The sequence below is a fragment of the Zalophus californianus genome, chromosome 4 (assembly GCF_009762305.2).
Source record: "Zalophus californianus isolate mZalCal1 chromosome 4, mZalCal1.pri.v2, whole genome shotgun sequence".
Taxonomy (NCBI): Eukaryota; Metazoa; Chordata; class Mammalia; order Carnivora; family Otariidae; genus Zalophus; species Zalophus californianus.
The window spans coordinates 170,297,063-170,319,113 of NC_045598.1; the positions used below are offsets into that span (position 1 = coordinate 170,297,063).

The 22,051-nt window shown below is 42.4% G+C and overlaps 1 protein-coding gene across 5 annotated transcripts in view; it reads right to left on the minus strand.

Moving 5' to 3' along the window:
• SAMD12 (sterile alpha motif domain containing 12) overlaps positions 1 to 22,051 on the minus strand; it is a 377,845-nt gene that overhangs the window by 322,266 nt on the left and 33,528 nt on the right. For all 5 annotated transcript variants that reach the window (XR_003515902.2, XM_027571885.2, XM_027571863.1 and 2 more), the window contains exon 2: positions 16,302 to 16,480. Coding sequence is in view for 4 of the 5 variants with exons in the window: in XM_027571885.2 (XP_027427686.1) it covers positions 16,302 to 16,480 (179 nt within the window). In the remaining variant the exon portion in view is untranslated. The remainder of the gene's footprint in view (positions 1 to 16,301; positions 16,481 to 22,051) is intronic.

Sequence of the window (22,051 nt, forward strand, 5' to 3'; positions counted from 1 at the left end):
TCGTGTCTCTAGCTTATTTCTTGCATGTGTCTGCAAGTCATTTCACTTCTTTGCCCATCAAGTTTCTTATCAGTAAAGTGAGAGGGTGGTATTACAAGATTCCTAATGTCCATTCTAATTAAAACCATTCCTTTCCCCTGGATCCTCTGACTTTTCATCAAGGCCACAAGCCTTCTGCTTCTTGAAAAATAGCTGCTAATCTCGGGGCTCCATGGGGGGGCCAGCCTCGACAAAATGGCAGAGCTGGCTAGAAACTCCCATGACTCACAGAAGTGCACTAATAAGCACGGCTGTAAATAACTTCATTGCGCTAAACCCCAGATGTTGCCAATAAATATTAGCCATGGAAGCCCAAGAGAGAAAGGGGTCATTCAAGGAGAAGCACTTGTGTCTCAGAAAGTTCCTGTGTAAACAGTACAAGGTGCAGAGCAGATTTGCATTCAGGAGGGAAAAATAGGTCAATTTTTCCAAGACAGTGATTGCTTAAGCAGATTAACTCCCCCTCCCACGCCACCCCTCCCCTCATGACAAACGGAAAAAAAACGACCTCTAAATTTTAAGCCCAACAATTTAGACCAGTTACAAATGCTGAGCACTTAGTGGCACATGCTAGAAGAAAGCACACCATATGAAAGGAAATCAAAATTAGAAGGACATGGCCACTAACTGCTGTTAATTACACACAAACACAAAATGGGGCAGTAGGGATACTGGTATACATGCAACAGAAGGTCTCAACACTGGTAACTACCACTGGGACCCAGGAGAAGAACTTTAAAAATCTTCAAATAGTGATTTTAGTTCAGTAATTGAGAGTAAAAAAGAGGACTGATCGTCTTCCATCTGTTAAAAAGAAAGTTATGATCGATAATGACTTCTAAGTAATTGTTAAGCACACCCATCTTTGTTGGGGGTTGTATTTGGCCTGAGGTTCAGCAAGATGCCTGCCTGTGAGTAGCTTACATTTTGAGCAAGCATCACTGTATTGTTTCCAGATGTCACATGGATTGATCTGGTTAGGCTAGGCTTATGTGGCAATAACAAACATCCCTCAGAATCTCAGGACACAAGTTTATTTCTTGCTTCTGTGAAAAGTCAGCTCTAAGTCAGCTCCCAGGTAGCTGTCCTCCATGGGATGACTTGGTGATCAAAGTTCTTTTAACTTGGTGTTCTGCAATCTAAACATGTAGCCACCATAATCTCCAAAAAGAAAGAGGGAGTTGGAAGTTTTGCCAGGGTTTTGCTGTTAGTACTTGTTGCTTTTTCTCAAGAGGCCGTCTAGAACTAGTCAGTTTAAGAGCCTGGGAAGTGCAGACTTCCATGAGCACAGGAGGAGAGAAGCAGATACTGGTGAACGAACACAAGCGTCATTCCATGAAAAGCACTGGTAAAAGCAGATACACCCTCACATCCCTATGCAAGGTTAATAAGACTTAAAGCCTAAAAACTGTATGAGCTGCTCATCCCCAACAACTCTATTCTTCCCCCAAACCTGTTTCAGCTGCTAATTCCCAACAACCCTATTCCTCCCCTTTTCTGAATGCTGATAATAGGCACTAGCCTCTTCACTACAAGTGTAAACCCATTAACAGTAGGCAAGTATGGCTGTGGGTGAGAGAAGTCAAAATCAGGCTGGACAAAACAAGGCAGGATTAGCTATTTCCACCCAAGTGCTTTCATGCTGTTACCATTATCCTCCAAACTAAACAGTCTAGCTCTTAGGCTCAAAGTCCAATGATGACAAGCCAAGAATAACAAGAATCAAAGCAGCAACAAGACAAGCAGAGAAACCAAAGGGATACCACCTCCTAGAGGTAAGGACCAATGGAAAACCCCTTGGTTCCAACACACATACTTACTCATACACAATGCAACACATATGGCCTTTGGTCTATCTCTAGCTAAGACCTCCCTTGTAAACCTAGATTCACAAGCTTAATAACCTACTTGATATCTTCTCTTGGATGTAACTCAAATTTTAAAATTAACATGGTCAAAATGAAACTTCTGATTTTCCCCCACAAAGCTTCGCCTTTTAACACCCTCCTCCCTTGCCAATTTACCTATCTTAATTAAATAACACCAATTCCCAGTTAGCTGCTCCAACCAGAAACATCTGAGTCATCCTTGATTCCTCCCTTTGCCTCATGGGTTATACCTAATCACATCTTACCAATTCTATCTTCAAAATGAACTTAAATTTGCCCACTTCTCCGTGTTTCTCCTGACTCCACCCTGGACCAACACACCACCATCTCGCAACACCATGAACTCCAATAGTCACTTCCCAGCCTCCCCATTTCTCTTCTTGCTTGCTTCTAATCAACTCTCTGAAGAGCAGCTTGAGTCTTCTCTTTGTAAGTCCCTCCCCTACCTAAAACCCTTCAATGATTTCCATTGCACTAAGTATAAAATTCAGACAAAACCACACAATCTCTCCTCCAGTATCCTCTTGAGCCATTTGTAAACATGACACATTGGTCTTCTTTTCTAAGCAGGATATAGTCTGTACTTGAGGGTCTTTGCACAAGCTGACCCAGTTCCATGAAGTGTTCTTGCTCCCAAAAAGTGTTCCTGCTTCTTTTGGCGTGGTGGTATTTTTAACATTTTTAACAGTTTCTCAGACCTCAGTTGGTTTCCTTCCAAATATATATTAGAATTTGCATCACAGTACATGTTTGAAATCCAGTTTCCACTTCTGTCTTGCTCAATATAGTATCACCAAAAAAGGGGTCTAATAGATACTTTGAATATAGAATGACATGCACATTTTTTAAGGATACGGGAGCCATTCTCACAGAATAAGAGGTTAACTATACCTTTTATACTATGTCAGCGTCCTGTTTACCAAGGGTTTACAAACTAAATGGCCTATAGAAGCCCAGCTGGAAACACAAAGAGTAAAGAGGGCCAGGCACGGACAGAACCAAACTAAAAGGGGTAACCGTTGACAGCTGCAACTGGTATAAATTTAGGCTTATCATTTCCAGGTTTAAGTTTGAGAAGTGGGAAATCTGGAGCTTTTAAATAAAGAATTTCTGGGTTTTTCCACTGTTGAATCAGTGAACTTTAAGTCTGTGTGGGCAAACAAAACTTGTTGATAAACCCAATATGGCTATAGGCACCCAATTTGAAATCCACTGCTAAAAGAAAAAAAAAAGGAAAGAAAAATAATTATATTCTCTAATCCATCTGTCCAAGATATTTTGAGGATAATGATATTAATAACAATAGTAGCAAACTTACATCATCTTACAATATGCCAGGAGCTGTTTTAAGCACTGCATATATAAACTGCAGTGATTCTAGCTACCACATACTGAGGTAAATACGAGGATTATCCTGGCTGGACAGATGAAGACATTGAAGCCAGAAAGAGGTCAAGAAGTTAGCCCCAGGTGGTACAGCTATTAAGTAGCAGGGCAGGGATCGGACCTAGGCCCTAGAGCCTGTGAGTTTTACTATGTAATTTGAAGATAAATCAAAATAGTGAAGTCATATTCTCTATAAAAATGCCTGTTGGGCGCCTGGGTGGCTCAGTTGTTGGGCGTCTGCCTTCGGCTCGGGTCGTGATCCCGGTGTCCTGGGATCGAGTCCCACGTCGGGCTCCCTGCTCCGCGGGGGGCCTGCTTCTCCCTCTCCCACTCTTTCTGCTGGTGTTCCCTCTCTCGCTGTGTCTCTCTCTATCAAATAAATGAATAAAATCTTTAAAAAAAAATGCCTGTGTGGTAACAAATCCAAGTTTTGATGTCTTCCTCTCTTCTGTTTGTTATAGTTCTGGCCTGTACTGGCCACCTCTCAGTGGTTACTATTATCTGGGCCTTTGTAGGGTTAACCCTTGTCTATTTAATACAACATGAGAGAAAGCTAGTATCAGATTCTCCCCCCCACCAAAAAAAGAGGTTACACAGTATGTAACATAGACACATGAACAATTAGGGGCTAAACTGCTTAATTATATTAAGAATGAGGAGGTGCCAGAGTCTGGCTTTGGTTGTGGCATTTGGCCAAAAATCTGCTATTAGGATTTGGTTTTGACCTTGGTTTTTAGCAGACCAAGTAGCCAAATGCCATTTCAACCATGTTTCTGGCAGCCCCAAACTTGTATGCAATTAATGATCATTTGATCATACAAGTTATTTACATATCTGATCACCATAGCATCATCGATAACAAATAGGGGTGGGGACCCCTGGGTGGCTCAGTCTGTTAAGCATCCGCCTTTGGCTCAGGTCATGATCCCAGGGTCCTGGGATCGAGCAGGGAGCCTGCTTCTCCCTCTGCCTGCCGTTGCCCCTGCTTGTGTGCTGTTTTAAAATCTTAAAATGACAGATGGGTGTCCTTCAGGTTTACTGTTGCTATATGAAAATTCCCTCTCCAGTAAAACAAGGCATGTAACTTAGAGGTAGATTCTCCTGGTATGCTTCATACAAGATAAAAAGTTTATCAGCCTAGTGATAAATGTATACTGATTACAAAAATCCATGCAAACAAAAAAGTAGCTGTACCCCTCGGGCATATACCAGGCATGGCTACCAGGCATGGTTATGAGTAATAGGGATCTAACACTGAACAAAACCAGTCCCTGCTCTCACAGAGTTTACACTCTGGTGGATGAAGGTATAAGATAATCATGCTCATAATACGGAAGCGATATACCGTTTTAGCAAGTGATGAGTACACTGGAGCTGGGGAGGAGATCAGGAGCATTGGAAAAAAGGTCATTATTTAAATAGAAGAGCCCATGTCAACTTCACTGAGAAGGTTAAGCAGCCAAGACTGAAAGGGGATGAAGCATTGCCTGTGCATCCTGAGGAAAAGAAATTGCAGGCAGAGCGGACAGCCAGTACAAGGCTCTGAGGTGGGAAGATGCCTGGCTTCATCCTGAGGTAGCCTAAGCAAGGAAGAGTGTAGTAGCAGATGACCTGAGTGACTTGCCACAAGACAGATCACGTAGGGCCCCGGAGGGCATCTAAAGGACGTTGGCTTTTGAGGAAAACAGGGGGCCATTAGATGAACAACAGGATCTGACTGCTGAGTTGAGAATGTTTTACAACGAATAGTGTGAAAACACTGCTTTAAAAAACAAAACCACGATAACAAAATTAAGCTTCATTTTGACAATTTTTTTGAAAGCATCTTTTTCAAGTACTAAAAAACTAAAAGCTTTAGTTTATGGGACTGTTTCAGTGAAGTTGCCTCATGACTTTCAACCAAGATGGCAAGCCCAAGAGTAGAAGTCTTTAGTAGTTATTGTTGGAGGAGAAAAACTTAATGACTTGGGGGCAGGAGGGAGGTGGGGGTGGGTATATGACCATGAGCACGACCCTGTAGTGACAGAGATGGACAAAAATGTAGGTTGCTCCTTTACTGACCTCAGCTGAAAGAGAGCATATTTTCAGTATCACAGATGTGCAATGTAAAACCACAAGAGCTGACAGCTCGGAGAAATTATTACCACTGCATTACAATGCCAACTTTAAACAAAATCTGCTTGGGATAATTTTAATTAAGTTGTAATAAATAGACATTCTTATTAATATTCCAGGTTATTCTTGTATGCCAGACATTCATTCTACGATGGTGATATTCAACTTTAGCCAAAACATTATTTAACACTCAGCTATTTGGCTTCTGGCCAAAACGCATATTTGGTATTTTATGGACCAAATGTTTGGGTCCCCTCCCAATTTCCTAACTTGAAGCCCTAACCTCTAGTGTGATGGCATTTGGTAATGGAGGCCTTTGGGAGATAGTTTTAGATGAGATCATGAGGGTGGGGCTCCATAGGATTAACATCCTTTCAGGAAGAGGAAGAATGACAAGAGCTCACTCTCCCTACCATGTGAAACCACAGCCAGAAGGTTATCCATCTGCAAGCCAGGTAGAAGGCTCTCACCAGGAATCAATTAGCTGGCACCTTGATTTTGGGACTTCTCAGGCTCCAGAACTGTGAGAGGCGTAAGTGTATTGTTTAAGCTACCTAGTCGATAGTATTTCACTACAGCAACCCAAGCCGACTAGGATAGTGTATATCTAAGGTTACCCATGAAAGCAACATCTGAAAGCTATTTCTAATTCATAAAGAACTGGAAGTAATGTTTTAGGTATGGATTGGTACCTGGTGGTCTGATTTTCAGTTTAAGTCATTAGTTCTTAATCATTTAAGGAGAAGCTGTTGTTTTCCATTTCCTTCAAGTTTTACCTCAAGAAAATAGGGTAGCAATCAGGGGAGTCAGACGATGCTTACACTGAGGACCCTGCAGAGAGCTATGGGTGGGGATGAAGGAAATTTGTCATCTGAAATCTTGGCCAACGCTGGAGGTAGCAGAGATCACTGGGTCCCGACACAGAGGTCGGAGAGTCTTTAAGTTTGGAATGCTTGCCTTAGACTGCAAAACAGCTATTTGCCCTGGCACAGGAACAATCTAGACTTTGTGAGGATGAAGGATAGCAGATGGGCTATGGAAGTATTCTTTGCTCGCCCTGTGTAGGATATCTCACTTGCACTCACCATTCAGAAAAGTATTCTCCTGACATGGTCCACCATCACAGGAAGAAAGATTTATCTTTCCGCTCACTTGCAGAGAAGCTAAAGATAACAAAACTACAGGGCAAAAAACTATAGGAAGACTAAGCTGTCGCACATCAACTGATTCATTCATCAAAGATATTCTTTATTATGTGCTGGACACTGTAGCAGGTGATGATGTTATAGCAGTGAACAAGAGAGACAAGATCACTGCTTTCAAGGAGTTTTAATTTTACTGGAGACACAGAATATAGATTTCAAACAGGAAGAAGTTCTATGAAGGACAAACCATGATGTCAGAATGTGCCTGGGGGACTAATTCAATTAGGGTGGTCAGGCTTCTCTAGAGAGACCATTTTGAGCTAGGACCTAAATGAAAGGCATCAGCTGTGCAATGATCAAGGGGGAAAACAGGCAGAAGGGATGGAAAGTACCAATGCTCTCCAGACAGAATGACCTTGGTATATTCAAGAAACAAAGACAAGTATGTCTGGAGCTCAGACAACCAGAAGGGACCCTGCTATGTAGTGAAGTTGAGAAGGCAAGCATGGCCCAAATGTCTTAGAGTCTTATCACTCATGACAAAGTAAAAAATCTACATTTGTTAAGTGTTATGAAAACTATTAAGCATGCTGAGCAGGTGAATGGCTTCCTCTGATTCAATACTGCTGTGTGGAGAATGATCACTGGAGGACAAGAGTGAAACGGAAGCCAGTTAAGAGGCTACTGATGTAGTCCACGGGAGAAGAGATGGCGAGATGGATCCATGTGATGGCAGTGGAGACGTGACACACATGGATTTAAGAGTAGGTAGTTGGGGCAGGTGGAATACTCATTGGCATATCATGTTCATTCGTCTCTATACAAGGGAAGTGCCTATGCCATTTGCAATTTGTTTTCTTTTACATAATGGAATACTCCATTTTTCCAATTATTACAAAATCTTCTCAATGTATGAGTAATATCATGGCAGTTTAAATGATTACTTATTACAATTTTTTTTCTTTCAACTATAAACTTTTGATAGCTTATATCCAAACAGATCATAAGCTGTGCTCATTCATATGTTTAGCAAAGAGAAAGTTTCTTTAAAATGATTTGAAGTTCCCTCTTACCTCCCACCCCTCCCCCCACAGTTCTCTAAAATATTGGGTGTGCAGCATCAGAAGCTGAGCTGTCTAGCGCCTCCCATCTGCTGAAGCATAGGCAAGGTGATATGCAGCAGTGAGGACAAGCAGATGTGCATCTAAGCCATAGGTCCATCACATATCTCAGTGAAATGCACCCACTTCCTCAAAGTCACATGGAGAGCCCCATGCAGAGCCATTTACCATCTGGCTCTTTATTATAAAGTTTGCAAACCCCTGTTCTATATGGTCACCTAAGTTCAAGTGTTCATAGCCTATACTGTAGTTGCTGTTGACCTATCAAGGAAAGCAGATATTTGAAAATCTTCCTAAACATGCATTTTTTTTTTTTAAGATTTTATGAGGGAGAGAGAGAAAGAGAGCATGCGCACAACATGCGCACAAGTGGGGAGGAGAGGGAGTATCACCACGGAGAAGGGAGCCCAACACAAAGGCTCGATCCCACCTGAGCCAAAAGCAGATGCTTAAGCGACTGAGCCACCCAGGTGCCCCGCTAAACACGCATTTTATAAAGAAGGTATTTTAGCATGTGTATGTGCACGGAGAGAGAGGGTAAAAACTGTATGTGCTCAGAGAAGATGTGTGTTTGTTAATCTAAAATGCCCTTCCCTAGGAACTAGCAATCAGCTCTCTAGCTATGGGTGTAGGCAAAGGCCAAACCCTGCTTTCTTCTACTACCTTCTGATGTTCATCTTACTCTTTCTCACATTTTCATGTGTGGCTCTGCTTTACCTGTTTGAGTTCTTTACTCAGCTGGGTAACTAGGGTTCTCAGATACTTCTAGGCTTTTCCAAACTCACTCATCAAGGACTAGGCATCTTCATCACAACTACAGAATAGGCTCACTGCGGTCTTAAATCCCACGTATGTTTATCTCTTCCTCAGGTACAAGATGTATATTTGCCTTTATGTAGATGCATAGTATTCTGAACTGTCTCAATTCTGAATGTTAAGGACTCTAACTGCTTCCATGGTTGGATATTGATCTTCAGAGTTTCAGATGGAAAGGAAAAGCATTTGGGCAGAGTGCTTCCAGACAAGCCCTCCCTAGAACTCAAAAGCCCTCTCCTTCAGAGGCCTGTCTTTGCTGTGTCAAAACTGTCAATGAAACTGTAACTCGGTTCTGATCCACCTGCTCTTAGGAGCTCCATCTCCCCCGAACATCAACTTTCATTCTGCAGCTTCGAATGGTACACACTATAGTCTTAATACCCCAGAAAAGTACCATGAGCCAAATGGCTCTAAGAACTTGTGTCATATAAATCTGTCAGCATAACAGAGTGAAAAGCACTGGCCATGGATTAGAACTATGTTTCAGGCTAGACTGGGCATCAAAATATTGGAGAACCCATCGTCTCAGTTCCCTTACCTATAAATTAGGTGGGCAGATGCTCCCTAAGGTTCCTTCTTTGTTGAGCATACCACGAATCTGTGGCTCAAATACATCCTACGTATTCCACTTTTCAGAGCTCAACACTTCGGTAATGAATGCTTACTTCTTCAAATATGGGTTTGCTGTAGCTTTTCCTGAGATCTTTCCAAGTGCCCAGTATGTATGTGTTGGGGCCCTGGAACTCACACAACATGAAGTCATTCTGGCTTGTCTCTCTCATTCTGACCCTTCTGACAATTCTTGAAGTGTGTGCTCATTATGTTTCCCATGCATTATGTCCCTTCATATCACTGGTGACATTATATTGGATTGGCAGCTTCTTTTGGAGACACGCTGGCTCCCCGAGCCAAGAAATACAGATAGCCAAGAATTAGATCATTCTATCCCCAAATTGCCACAGACCTTCTCAGAGGCAGCTGAGCAATGTAATCTGATCAAGGTTTAAGTACAATCCACCCTTCGCCTTTTAACCCAAGTCAAAATTCTTTTAGTTTTCTGTTGTAATCCCAGATGAATGCTTCCTGCTCATAGTTACAAACGTCCACCAGCCACCTCCAGTCAACTCTCATTTATCCGCCTGTGGCTTATCCAAAGCACCAGGCTTTCTCCTCCTCCTGCCTCCAGCATCAAGTTCCAGGCCAGCTCCTTTAACTCTGTGCCAAAGAAATACAAACTAAATCTAATATTAGCCTAATGAGAAAAGGCTATCTGCTGCCAAAGATTCACATAATGCATCCCAAAGCCAAAGGCAGGCAATTATTCAGTTTTAGATGCTGGCATTGTTTCTCCCTTATATAAACAGAGATCAAGATTTTCAGTACTTCTCTGAGGAATACAGATGACATGCAGTGTTTTTTTTACCTCTTCTTCTGCCTGGTTGGCCAGATTCTCAGTATAACAGATTCTATTTTCTTTTCAAATAAATAAATCATTTGTACATTTAGCGTCAAGGGAATAAAAAAACCCTGGGTTTGGAGGCATTCGACTTATATTTGAATGCTAACTTCCTCTAGTTGTTAGCCAGAAACTAAGTTTTGGCAAGTCATTTGAACACTTTGTTTTCTTAGCTACAAAATGGGGATACACATTAAAAAAAAAAAAAAAACAGGGGCGCCTGGGTGGCTCCCTCAGTTAAGTGCTCAATTCTTGATTTCAGCTCAGGTCATAATCAAACGGTTTTGAGATCCAGCCCCATATACCAAGCTATACACACACACACACAACTGAGCAGTCACACATATATGAGGGACACTCAAAAAGCCATCTCCAAAAAGCCACCAAGACTCCTGATCATCACTCTGACTTACCACTTTACAGGCTCTAGTGAATTACCATTGTTGGCCAAAAATAACTAAGAATTTACTGTAGGAAACCCTTATTTTACAGGCATAAGAACACAAAGGGAGCGTTTCCTCATGAGCACCTAGAAAATCAAGTCTAGAAGGCAAAAGTTTTTCATTTTCCAACACTGTGTTTAGGCCACCGGCGAGCATACATACTAGAATTCCAATGGGAAATGGCCAGGATACTACCCGCTGATAGGCTGATGCAGTCCACGGCCAGAGTTGCCATGGAAACTGAAATCCCAACCATCAGAGCATTTGGGATCATTCTCAAAACAGACCCCTATTCCAACATTTTTATGACTGATGCACCTTGGAGGCAAGGCCCAACAAGGACAAGAGTCAGAGAGAATGTAGTACTACTTTTTTCATCTTCCTCCTATAACCCAGAGAACTTCAGTAGCTTTCTATAGATCAGAGCACTGCTGACAGAACTTTGTGATGTTCTAGGTCTGTGCTATCCAAAACAGTAGCCCCTAGACACATGTGGCAACCGACCACTTGAATTTGGCTGGTAGGACCAGGAAATGAATCTACTGTATTTAATTTTAATAAATTTAAATAGCTACATAATGCCTAGTGGTTACCAATATTGGACAGTGCAGGGAGAAAACAGATCCTTGCTCTTCATTGCAGCATTCAAATCCATAAACTTGGCTCTAACATACTGTTTCTGTTTCCAAAGCATGAGTCTTGACTCCAAGGAGACTGATGCTGAGCACACCTAAGGACGTCTGCTGCCAAACCTTGGCTCCAGGTTCCACTTCATTGCTTCCATTCTTACGGCTGCATATTTGTGTTTTACCTGTATTTCCCAACAGAGGTCCAGTTCTACTCTGCTGGTGCATACTCTCTGGCTGCCCTGTCTCTATGGCTTGTGAGAAAAGGCTTAATAAACCTTGGACCTGGGCCTGTCCAGGAAGGACGACCTCAGCCTCTCGTAGGACTATTTCCTTGTAAACTGCTATGTGGAACTATACAGAGTCTGAGGACTAGGAGTTGGCCTTGGGCCTACAGGACTAGAATGGTAAAAAGAACAAAAATAAATCAATGGAAACAGAGGCTGTGCCTTCTCTGTGTTAAGAAGACCACCTTGGCTCTCATCTCTGCCAGCTATACACGCCCCTCTATGGGGGGAGGGGACAAAAGAAGCTGTGTACCTTTATAATTTCTGCACCTCCCTAGGAGATGAAAACGCTATACTTCTTAGCTCTTGCCCCATATCCAACTATAAAACTAAGTTAACACAGGGGTTTTTTGTTTGTTTGTTTGGTTGGTTTTTTTTTGCATCTTCGACTTGTGTGTTCTGCATATATAGTCTCTCCTGAGTCCCAAGTGCTCAGAAGCATTTAGAATTTGCATTGGTAAATATCTCTTGCAGATCCACATTTCAGTTGGCTCCGTTTTTTTTTTTTTTTTCCAACTAGACTCAATGCTGCCCAGTCATGAGGCTTAATTAAAAGTGAGCTTGGTTCTCCACTGGTTTCCCTTTGGTCTGTAAGAGCTACGGGCATCTCCTGGCACAGACCCCCCTCTTTCTGGAACTACCAGTTCTAGTCTTTTGAGGATTAGAGCCAAAGGCTCTAAAATCACATTCTAAGAGAAGTAAAAAAGATAATTTTTTCCAAGAATAAATATGAGAGAAAGAGAGGAAAGAGATATATATTTTTAGATTATGAAAGCAATACAAAATTTCAGAGCCAACATGGTATATTAAAAGCTCATGCTACAATCCCCCCTTCCTCAGGCTCTAGAAACTTGAAAGTACTAGAAAGTACATTTTTTTTTAAAGATTTTATTTATTTATTTGACAGAGAGAGAGCCAGCGAGAGCAGGAAACACAAGCAGCGGGAGTGTGAGAGGGAGAGCAGGCTTCCCGCCGAGGAGGGAGCCCGATGTGGGACTCGATCCCAGGACCCTGGGATCATGACCTGAGCCGAAGGCAGACGCTTAATGACTGAGCCACCCAGGTGCCCTAGAAAGTACATTTTTAAGTTGATTTAAAGCAAAGCTTGAAATCACGGAGGACAAATCTTTAGGTGTCAGAAAACATAGCAGTGAGGGGCATGAAGCTCACTACACCTGCTGGGGATCTGGGACAGGTGATGTGGGGAGGGATTGGTTCAAAACCCAACATGGCTGGACTCCAAGTGGCACGGCCACAGGCAGGATGGGGAACTGGAACCAGGTTCCTTGTGTGAAGCCTGCAAGCAGGAAAGTGCATATGGGATGGGGGTGGGGAGCACTTGGTGTGCATCATCAGTAGCAAAGGGATAGAAAGTCAAACTGAACTCTAACATAACACTTGGCTAGAGCTGTGACATCCCAGAAAGTTCAAGAAGAGGCAAACACAAAAGCACCTCACAAAATGGTCTCCACAACTGAAGGCACGTGAAGGCAAGAAGTCTCCAAGAGAACTCACTGCCTTAGCAAAGAACTTACTAGCAACAATGGGGAGGCCTGGAAGGAAATACAGCACCTTAAAAGGCAGAATATCGACTCAAACAGAAAAAGTCACAGTTGAGCTACTCAGCTTAATAGAGCACTCTGAAAAAGGATTTGAAGTCAATATGCTTAAAAACATGCATATCTTTAAAAACAAACAAAAAAAAAACCTCAAACAGAAAGAAGAGAATATTTTCCCCATAATCTCAACTCCGGATATAAACCGCTGTTCAAATTGTGGAATAAACTTTTCCAGACTCAGTGATGTTTTACAGAAAAAGACCTTTTCACATAAATGGGAACACACTATATACGCTGTGCCGTCTCCCCTCATCCCTCGCTTCAAAATATCACACTAATGTTCCCACATAAATACTGATAGAGATTGAATGTCTATGTTCTGTAAAATTCATAGTTGCCCTCAATGCGATGGTATAAGGAGTGGAGCCTTTCGTGGGTGGCTTAGGTCATGAGGGTGGAGCTCTCATGAATGGAATTAGTGCTCTGAAGGAGGCTCCAAAGAGCACCCTTGTTCCTTCCACCATGTAACCACAGTGACATGATGGCCATCTATGAATAGGAGGTGGGCCCTCATCAGACACCAAATCTGGTGGCACTTTGATCATGAACTTAGCCTCCAGAACCGTGAGAAATAAATTTCTATTGTTTAGGGGACCTGGGTGGCTCAGTTGGTTAAGCATCTGCCTTCAGCTCAGGTCATGATCCCAGGGTCCTGGGATCCAAAGCATGAGTCTTGACTCCCTGCTCAGCGAGGAGCCTGCTTCTCCCTCCCCCTCTGCTTGTGCTCTCTCGCTCTTTCTCTCAAATAAAATCTTAAAGAAATAATTTTTATTGTTTATAAGCCACCTAGTCTGTGGTATTTTGTTACAGGAACCCGAACAAAGATAAATACATAGGTTTCCTTTATCCTTTTAAAGGGAGGATTCTGTCCCATTGCATGAAACGACATAGTTCCTTTAGCCAGCACCCTAGAAATGGACATTTGGGCTGTTTCCAACATTTTCATATTACAAACCATGCCAGAGTGACAATTGTCCTGCAGTCATTTTTGCACATCTGGATCATTATTTCTTAGGACAAGTTCCTAGAAAGGGAATTATTGACTCGAAAATTACACACACTTAAAATTTTAATAACTACTATCAGACTGTCCTCCAGAAAAACTGTACCAATTTATACTACTGAGTGGCTTTAAATGCAAACATTTCTAGCCAGAGATATTTTTTTTTTAAGTTTAGAGTAGGTCAAGTTACCCAAGATGCACTTACTTATCTAAGAAAAAAGAAAACTCACCACTCCAATAACCCTCTCAAGGCAACAAGAACATTTAACTATGTTTGTACATGCACAAAACAAGTTCACACCGTGGCACAGGTTTGGTGTAGGTAACACTGCAGGTCTGCAATAATCATACTCTGGTCCTTATTTTGAATTGTGCACCCCCCACCCCCCCCCACCACTGCTGTCATCAGGTCCTCCATGAAGAAAAGCAAATACTTTGTCTAGGCTTTACTAAAACTTCTGGTCTGTTCACTCCTAAATATGATGTCAATGTGAAAACAATCTCCTTAACCCCCTTTCACTGTAGATGAGCAGGATAATTCAAACGAATGTGGTTCCAATATGTGGTCTGGTCTACTCCCGAGGAAAGGCTCATTATAGACTACTACATTCTCTGAGAAGTATGTTTTCAGCAAAGCAGCCATAAAGTGATCTAGAGGCAAAGGCAAATGCTACCAATGTGAAATTCAGGAATTACTACAGTATCACATATTCCGAATAATTCACAAGTAATCACATCCATGTCAGATTTAAAGAAAACTTTATAATTCCTGAACTGCTCTCAAATGAGATAATCTGGAAATGTTTTAAGTTGAATTAAATCAGACAACTAACAGCTTTTCTTCGCTCTAATTTTTAATATTTTAAGCACCTTTTGAAAAGATCCTACTCAAGCTATTTATCTTCCTAAAGATCCTTAATACTTTTTTCTCCCCCTTGCTCTTTCAAGATGCCTGTGTAGCATCAGAGATTGAGGAGGTTTCCAATGTAACAGGATATAACAGGGCTCACCTATTTCCAACTCTGCTCACAAACCAAACTTCAACATCAACCAATTTCCTATGAGATGCAATTTCTCTCCACTAAAACGCTTAGTGCAAAATATGGTGCAATATCTTGGCTAAATCATTTCCCATGCTCTACAACACACACAAGCAAGCACTTCAGGTCATCAATTTTAAATTATTCACACTCAAGAAGGGAAGCAACAATAGTAATTATTCAAAACTGTGGATAAAGCAGAGAAATTCACATTTGATTTTGGAAGACGTCTGGAGTGGGGATTGATTTTGGAAGACCTTTGGAGTGGGGAGGGAGATGGTTATTGTAGGACAGCAAAATGACCCTTCTACTTCAAGTTTTTCTTGGGTGATTGTAACCTTTGCTTTCCAAGGCATGCACAGATTCATTCACACAAACATCTGAAAGGAAATTCCTCTGTAGAGAATGCACAAGGGAGAAACCAAATACCACATGAAGACAAGTTTCTTTAATTTCTAAGGGGCAAACTAATATGAACATCTTCAACTGTGCCCCAAACATGAGCATCTTCACTGATTTCAGATAAAAATCCATCTACTGCCAGTTCCATTGTGGGAAACCTTTACAACAGGTGGTCCTTACTAAAGGATCATCTACCTGTCCTGTCCCATCTTACTGGTGTGTTATGTGCCTACATCTAAGACTAAGAAGAACTAAGTATCCAAAAACAAAAGAGAAATGGTTATCTCTTTCATTGATTAGAGTCCTGTTTATGATTGTCTACCTCACAGAATTGTTACAGACACACACTAGGCCATACATCAAGAGTCTTGGAAACAGGACCTGGAATATATGCATTTATTTAATAAAAACACCAGTGATTAACAGTGTATGTCAGCAAAATCCCTCATACACATGTGGCACTGGGCCTTTTTACAAAATCCTTCCAATGTATGGTATTATTTCATCTGCTCAACTCGACGGTGGAGGGAGTTTTTATGATCTCTACATAAGAAGAATCTGAGGCCTGGATAGTCACATGATATGCCTGATGTCATAAAATGATAAATCTGAGAGACTGGCAAACAAATCTTTCACCTTTAAGTCCAACGCATTCTTCTTGATAGCCCATTCTATACCACGCTCAGCCTCATGACATGACAAGGCCCCCAAATGTGTTTTAGTTGCACCCCAAAGGGGATGCAGTCAACATTTTGGTTTATTATTGCCTAGAACCAAGCAGCAGTCAGTTGTTCGTTTAACTGAACATACAACAGTGAGTAGTGAAAAAGCACCCTCAAGTTCTCTGTGGCTGGACCACAAAATATCGAAGTTGTAACTTTCGAATCTCCATAATTTGGCGGATTATGACCTACCTTAGCCGTCTCAGCTTCTGCTGGCAGTCGCTTGGGGGTTCCTTTTTGGTCAAGCACCTTCTGAAAATTTTTGTTTTTAATGGATTGAGATTCAACACCTTCCCCTTCAATCTGCAGTTTAATGCCTTCGGCCCGGGCAGAGTGATCAATACCCCGTGGATTCAAGCCACAGTGGAGAGCTAGGAGAGAGGGGAAAAATTTAACTCCAAACAAGTCCGACAAAGAAGGTGTCCACGACAGATGGTATTTCATCTGACCTAAGCAGGAAGAAACAAGGCAGCAGTAAGTTTAGAGGTGGTGTGATAACTATGGGAAATCCTCTGGGGAGAAGGGAGCATGACGTGGAGGGCACCCTGAGCTCTCAAGTCAAAAACTTCAGTACAAACCCAGAAACCATCACTTCCAATTTGTCTGACCTTGAGCAAGTTACTAATTCCCCCATCACAGATGAGAATACCAAATCAGGCAACTTCGTTACTGCCTCCCACACACACACAACTAGTTCAATTCCTACGGTTTAGCTTCTAGTCTCTGCCTCCATCTGGAGAGCACTCCTTCCCTCCCCCTCTGAACCTATTCAAGCACCCGCTGGAGTGCACCCTCTTAAATTCAGTGCACAACTATTTGCTGAGCACTTACTATGTGCCATCCCTGGGTTAGATCCTGAAAACACAGGTTTTTATACGACAGATGTTCCCTTCAAAGATGCTATGGTTCAATAGGAGAGGCAGAAAAAAAAAAAGACAAAAGGACAAGTGATTTTGAATGAGTTATTATTGCTACATGAAAGAAGGAAAGACCAAAGTGGAGGGTTCCAAGGAGTCAAGCCTACTGGCTTCTGACTTTTCCTGTTTTACCCTCTCCACATCCTCTAACATGGATACCCCAGCAAAATCTACAGCCCATTTCCTGAGCGTGTTTATTCGTTCAACAAATACTTACTGAGTCCCTCCACTCTACCCAGTATCCTAAAAGAAATAGCAATGAATGTTATGGGAACTGTACATTTCTCCCAGATGACCTCCATGAACCACTAGGGGTGTGGATGGGTGTCTCTCTCTCTCTCACCGGGGCGGGGGAGGGGGAGAGAGAGAGAGAGAGAGGGAGAGAGGGGGAGAGTGTGTGTGTGTGGGTGTGTGGGTGTGTGGGTGTGTGGTGTGTGTGTGTGTGTGTGTGTGTGTGTGTGTGTGTGTGTGTGTGTGTGTGTAGTAAATTATCTCACTTCCCTGGGATCCCACCCCTTCAAATTTTGTGCATTTGAGCCCTTTGGCCTCAGAGGACTCAGGGCCAGAGCCTCCCCTGCCTCCATCCCCCTCAGGACTCTACCTCACTCATAACCTTTTACTCAATATCTTCAGTATCTCTCCTTTCTCAGCATTCTTCTCTTTTAGCCAACTGCTGCAATTCTACAATTCTTCCCTTACTTGCACCCCGTTCAGGTCAGGGTTTCCTCCTACCTGGCTTCCGAGAGAGTAGGTGACACCCGAGAGACGAGAAGTGGCTTCCCAGAAGTGAGGCAGGGGTGCCCTCCCCACTCTCCGTGCTCTCCTTAACAGCAATCATCCATTCCCACACTCCAATGCAGTCAACCTGCCGTGACGCCCAAATGTTAACTGCAGCTCAGAAAGACCCGTTAGGAGCTTCAGATGACAGTGAAACTTGGAACTCAAGATCCCAATTTCAGGGTATCACTGATACCTCAAATTTAACATGTTCAAAGCTGATTCTTGGTTTTCCTACCACACCCCCCCCCAAAAATGCCTTTTCCAGTGCTCTCCAGTTACACAGAAACCGAAGAGTCATCCTTGGCAGGGTTCCCTCCACGATTTGCCACAGCCCTTCCATCTCTCGCCAGGCCCAGCAAGCTCTACGCCCACAGTGTTGCTCCAATCCATCCATGCGGTTCCCTCGGCACTGCCATCACCCTGGTCCGAGCCACCCACGTCTCTCATCCACACTGACTAGCCCAACTGCTCTTCCTCGCTTGAGCCCTGAAACCCCATCTTTAAAAAATGTATAGGTCGGATTGGGAGACGCTTTGGCTTAGAACTTTCTAATGGCTCATTTTATACCTACATCATTCAAAAACCGTAACACGGCTAACAAGGCCCCTGCATTACCTGTCCCCTTCCCGCTTTTCCAACTTCATCACCCACATATCCCTCATTTACTCCACTCTGACCACATACTTCCTTTTCACACTTCCTACTTCTTGAACACATCAAGTTCTTTCACACTTCCCAGATTTTGTATGTCATTTCTTTGCCTAAAATGTTCTCCCCATTCCTCACCTAACTCCTACTCATCTGTCAGGTTTTGGCTTAAAGAATACTTCTTCAGATAGGTCTTCCCTTAATCCCCTTCCTCATCCCCTGCCCCCACCCCATGTTGGATCATTGTGCCTGGAACAGTGAGTACTCAAATATTGAATGATCTTAAACTACTTGTACAAAGGTCTATCTGCATGTGGTCCTATTTATATCCCTCAATATGAAAATTATCTGCGAATTTCTCTTCTAGCTTCTAAGATTCTTAGAGTCAAGAACCAGCCTATTTCATGGTGCACAGTAGACATTCAATATGTATTAGTTCACGCCTCCTCCCTTACGCTTTGTGCTGGATCTCAAATGATCTTCATAAAAGCTCGGTGAGATGAATTACATTCATTTCACAGACGGGGGAATGAGACTCAAGGCACATAGTCACAAAGTGATGCAGGTATCTACTGGGGATTACAAAGGTCAAGCATCATTTAGGATTATGGATGATTTCAAGCTTTGGATGAGCAAAACCAAAATAGATTAAATAGTAAGGAAAATTATTAGCTTTCAGAACAGGAAGTTCAGTAATGGTGAAAGTCCAGAGTTTGTGGATTTGCCAGCCCAATAGGGTCATCGAGGATTTTGATTTTTTTTCTTCATCTTTCCATTCTGCTATCCAGAACATCACCTATGTATGTCCTAAGTCTGGGTCCCCTCATGGCACCTAGAGTTACAAACTTCTGGTTCTCATCTAGCAATAGTGACAGTCAATGGTTGACATTGTTCTCTTTCCCCTAATCCTCCTCCAAACTTTCATTTTATCTCACAGCCCAAAACGAATCACACACCCATTAATGAACTAAAACCCTGGCAGTGGAGATAGGGTTACCCTTAAACCCGCTGGCCCTTCAGCTGAAGTTCCAATCCTCAGACCACATCGCTGTTTTTCCAGAAGGCAGGGGCAGAATGGATTTTGGAGAACCAATCACAATGCCCATTTGAGGCAGTGGTAGAGAATTCAGTAGCCAAAGTCTGTCTGTAAGAGCAGGACACTGATTACTATTAATATCAAATCAGCTTCTCCATCTCCAAAGAATGACCTATTTGTAATGGATATTCAAAATGTTAAAATCATGATTGTATAATAAAAAAAAGAAGTTTGCTTGTAAAGGGAGATGAAAGATTAGCATGGGATAGATTTGGACATTGGAGGAAGAGTAACATAGAGCTTTGATCTTTCTCTCCAGCATGATACCTGGCTACTTCCTGCCTTGAAATTCACAGCCTCCAAATACCACTGACTTGCTGGTAGCTTCTGGTAACCTCCTGTTCTCCTTCCTCACCAAATCAGGCTCTCATACTTCCTTCATCTTTGCTCAGGCTGGTCCCTCCTCTTAGAAAGAGGTTCTACTCCACCCCAGTCTTACTTGCTCCTTTGGGAGGCTAAGTCCACACACCCAGTGTGTCAGCTCAGACCCTCTGAAAGCCTTCTAGGGAGTTTTTGGCTACTACAGCAAGAGCCACTGGGATATGCTTCTTCCATGTACATGGTACCCTGGTTCTTCATCTCCCTCAGTCTATCGAGGAGATCTACCTCACTGATCTGTACGCCTCTCCTACCACAACTACATGCTCCTCAAGGCAGGCCCTACCCCTTGGTCACCTCCATGGCCTCCACTCTCCAGTCTAGAACCCGGCACGTAATAGGCCTTTAAGAAACACTGGTTCAGCTGCTGAATGAACCAGCAATCTCTTCTCTTTATACAACTGTGCCTTAAACCAAAAGGAAACTTCTCTCTGCTGGTAAATACCTAGCGTTTAAAATGTAAGGTAACCATAAACATGAAGCAGAATATGATGTTTTGACTTTCTACACACGTAGCCGCCTTCCTCACACAGATATTTTAATCCTCCATAGCTATTCCCCCCTCGCCTGCAAGCCCAGTAGTTGCTTTAGGTTTTGTGCTTGGGTTTATTTATTTAAAACCATTTCTGACAGGCTTTGCTTTGTTTTCCCTGAAACTTCATGTCCCTAATATTTACAAATCAAGCAACTTTCAAATGGCCTCTTTACAAGCTGTGACCTTCATTTCTTTGTTCGTCATGTAAAAGGAGCCCCGTCTGAGTTCTTTCTGTCCTCATCACTGCCCTTTCTTGTTTTCACTGAGGATACTTACTCAATTTAATGGGCTCAGCAGCTCACAGGTCAGCTTTGAGATCTTCTTTGTGCTTCCCTGGTCTTCCTGACCCCTCTGTACCTTCCTGATTCCTAGTTACTGAACGGACAACGCAAGCTGCCAGTGAGTGGTCTTTCCCTCAAGGGCTGCCCTCGTCATTTTCATATTAGAGTTGCTCATACTAAGCTCTTTAAAATCAAGAATTAAAAAACCAAAGATTTCATAAATATTTCTTTAAAAAAGTTAATAGGGACTTTTAATTTTTTTTTTTTACTGCAAATGCATAGGCTTTTGCATTGTTTTCATGATGCCACAGCAAAGCTACCATCTCTTTTTCATGTGTACAAACCCATCCCCTTGCGTTCTGCTACTGCGAATGTAAGATAGCGCAGCTGCTGTAACACTATACGGTGATTCCTTAAAAAACAAAACAAAACAAAACAAAACAAAAAACCACGCACAACCAGAGGGACCCCGGGGTGGCTCAGTTGGTTAAGTGTCTGCCTTTGGCTCAGGTCATGATCCCAGGGTCCTGACAGAATATTCAGTCCTGAGAAGAAATGAAATTCTGACAGATGCTATAGCAGGGATGAACCTTGAAGACATTATGCTAAGTGAAATAAGCTGGCCACAAAAGGACAAATATTGTATGATTCCACTTATACGAGGTACTTAGAGTAGTCAAATTCACAGAGACCAAGTACAACAGCAGTTACCAAGGACTGGAGGAGTGGGGGATGGGGAATTACTGCTTAGTACAGTTTGTTTGGGATGAAAAAGTCCTGAAGATGGATAGTGGAGATAGTTGTACAACAGTGTGAATACACCTAATGCTACTAAATCATATGTTTAAAGAGGGTTAAATTGATAAATTTTATGTTATGTGTAATCTATAGTAAACAGAATTTAAAAACAAAAACAACCCACTCCCTCTCATTTCATCCCCCCATACTGCCTCCATAGGCAGAAAGAGAAGTTCCAAAGATACTTTATTCAAAAATTTGAGGTTTTTTTTTTTAACAAGCTCATTGTGATTTTCAAACTAGAACATATTTTCTTTAAAAAAAAAAAAAAAAAGCTCAACTATATATTATTTTAGAATTTTCCTGGAAAGGGCATATTTTCCAAAAAGGGGCCCCAGTCTGTCGAAAAAGGTGCTTCATTGTTGTAAGTGAGCCTGGATCCTCCTGGACCTGCCCCTAGAGGGATCCCATTCCCACGTGACAGAGCTCACAGTAACAGACTATGAGGAAGTGCCAGGCGTTCTGTCTGAAGGCGAGAGGAGAACCAGGGGGTGTGCTGGTCGTGCATT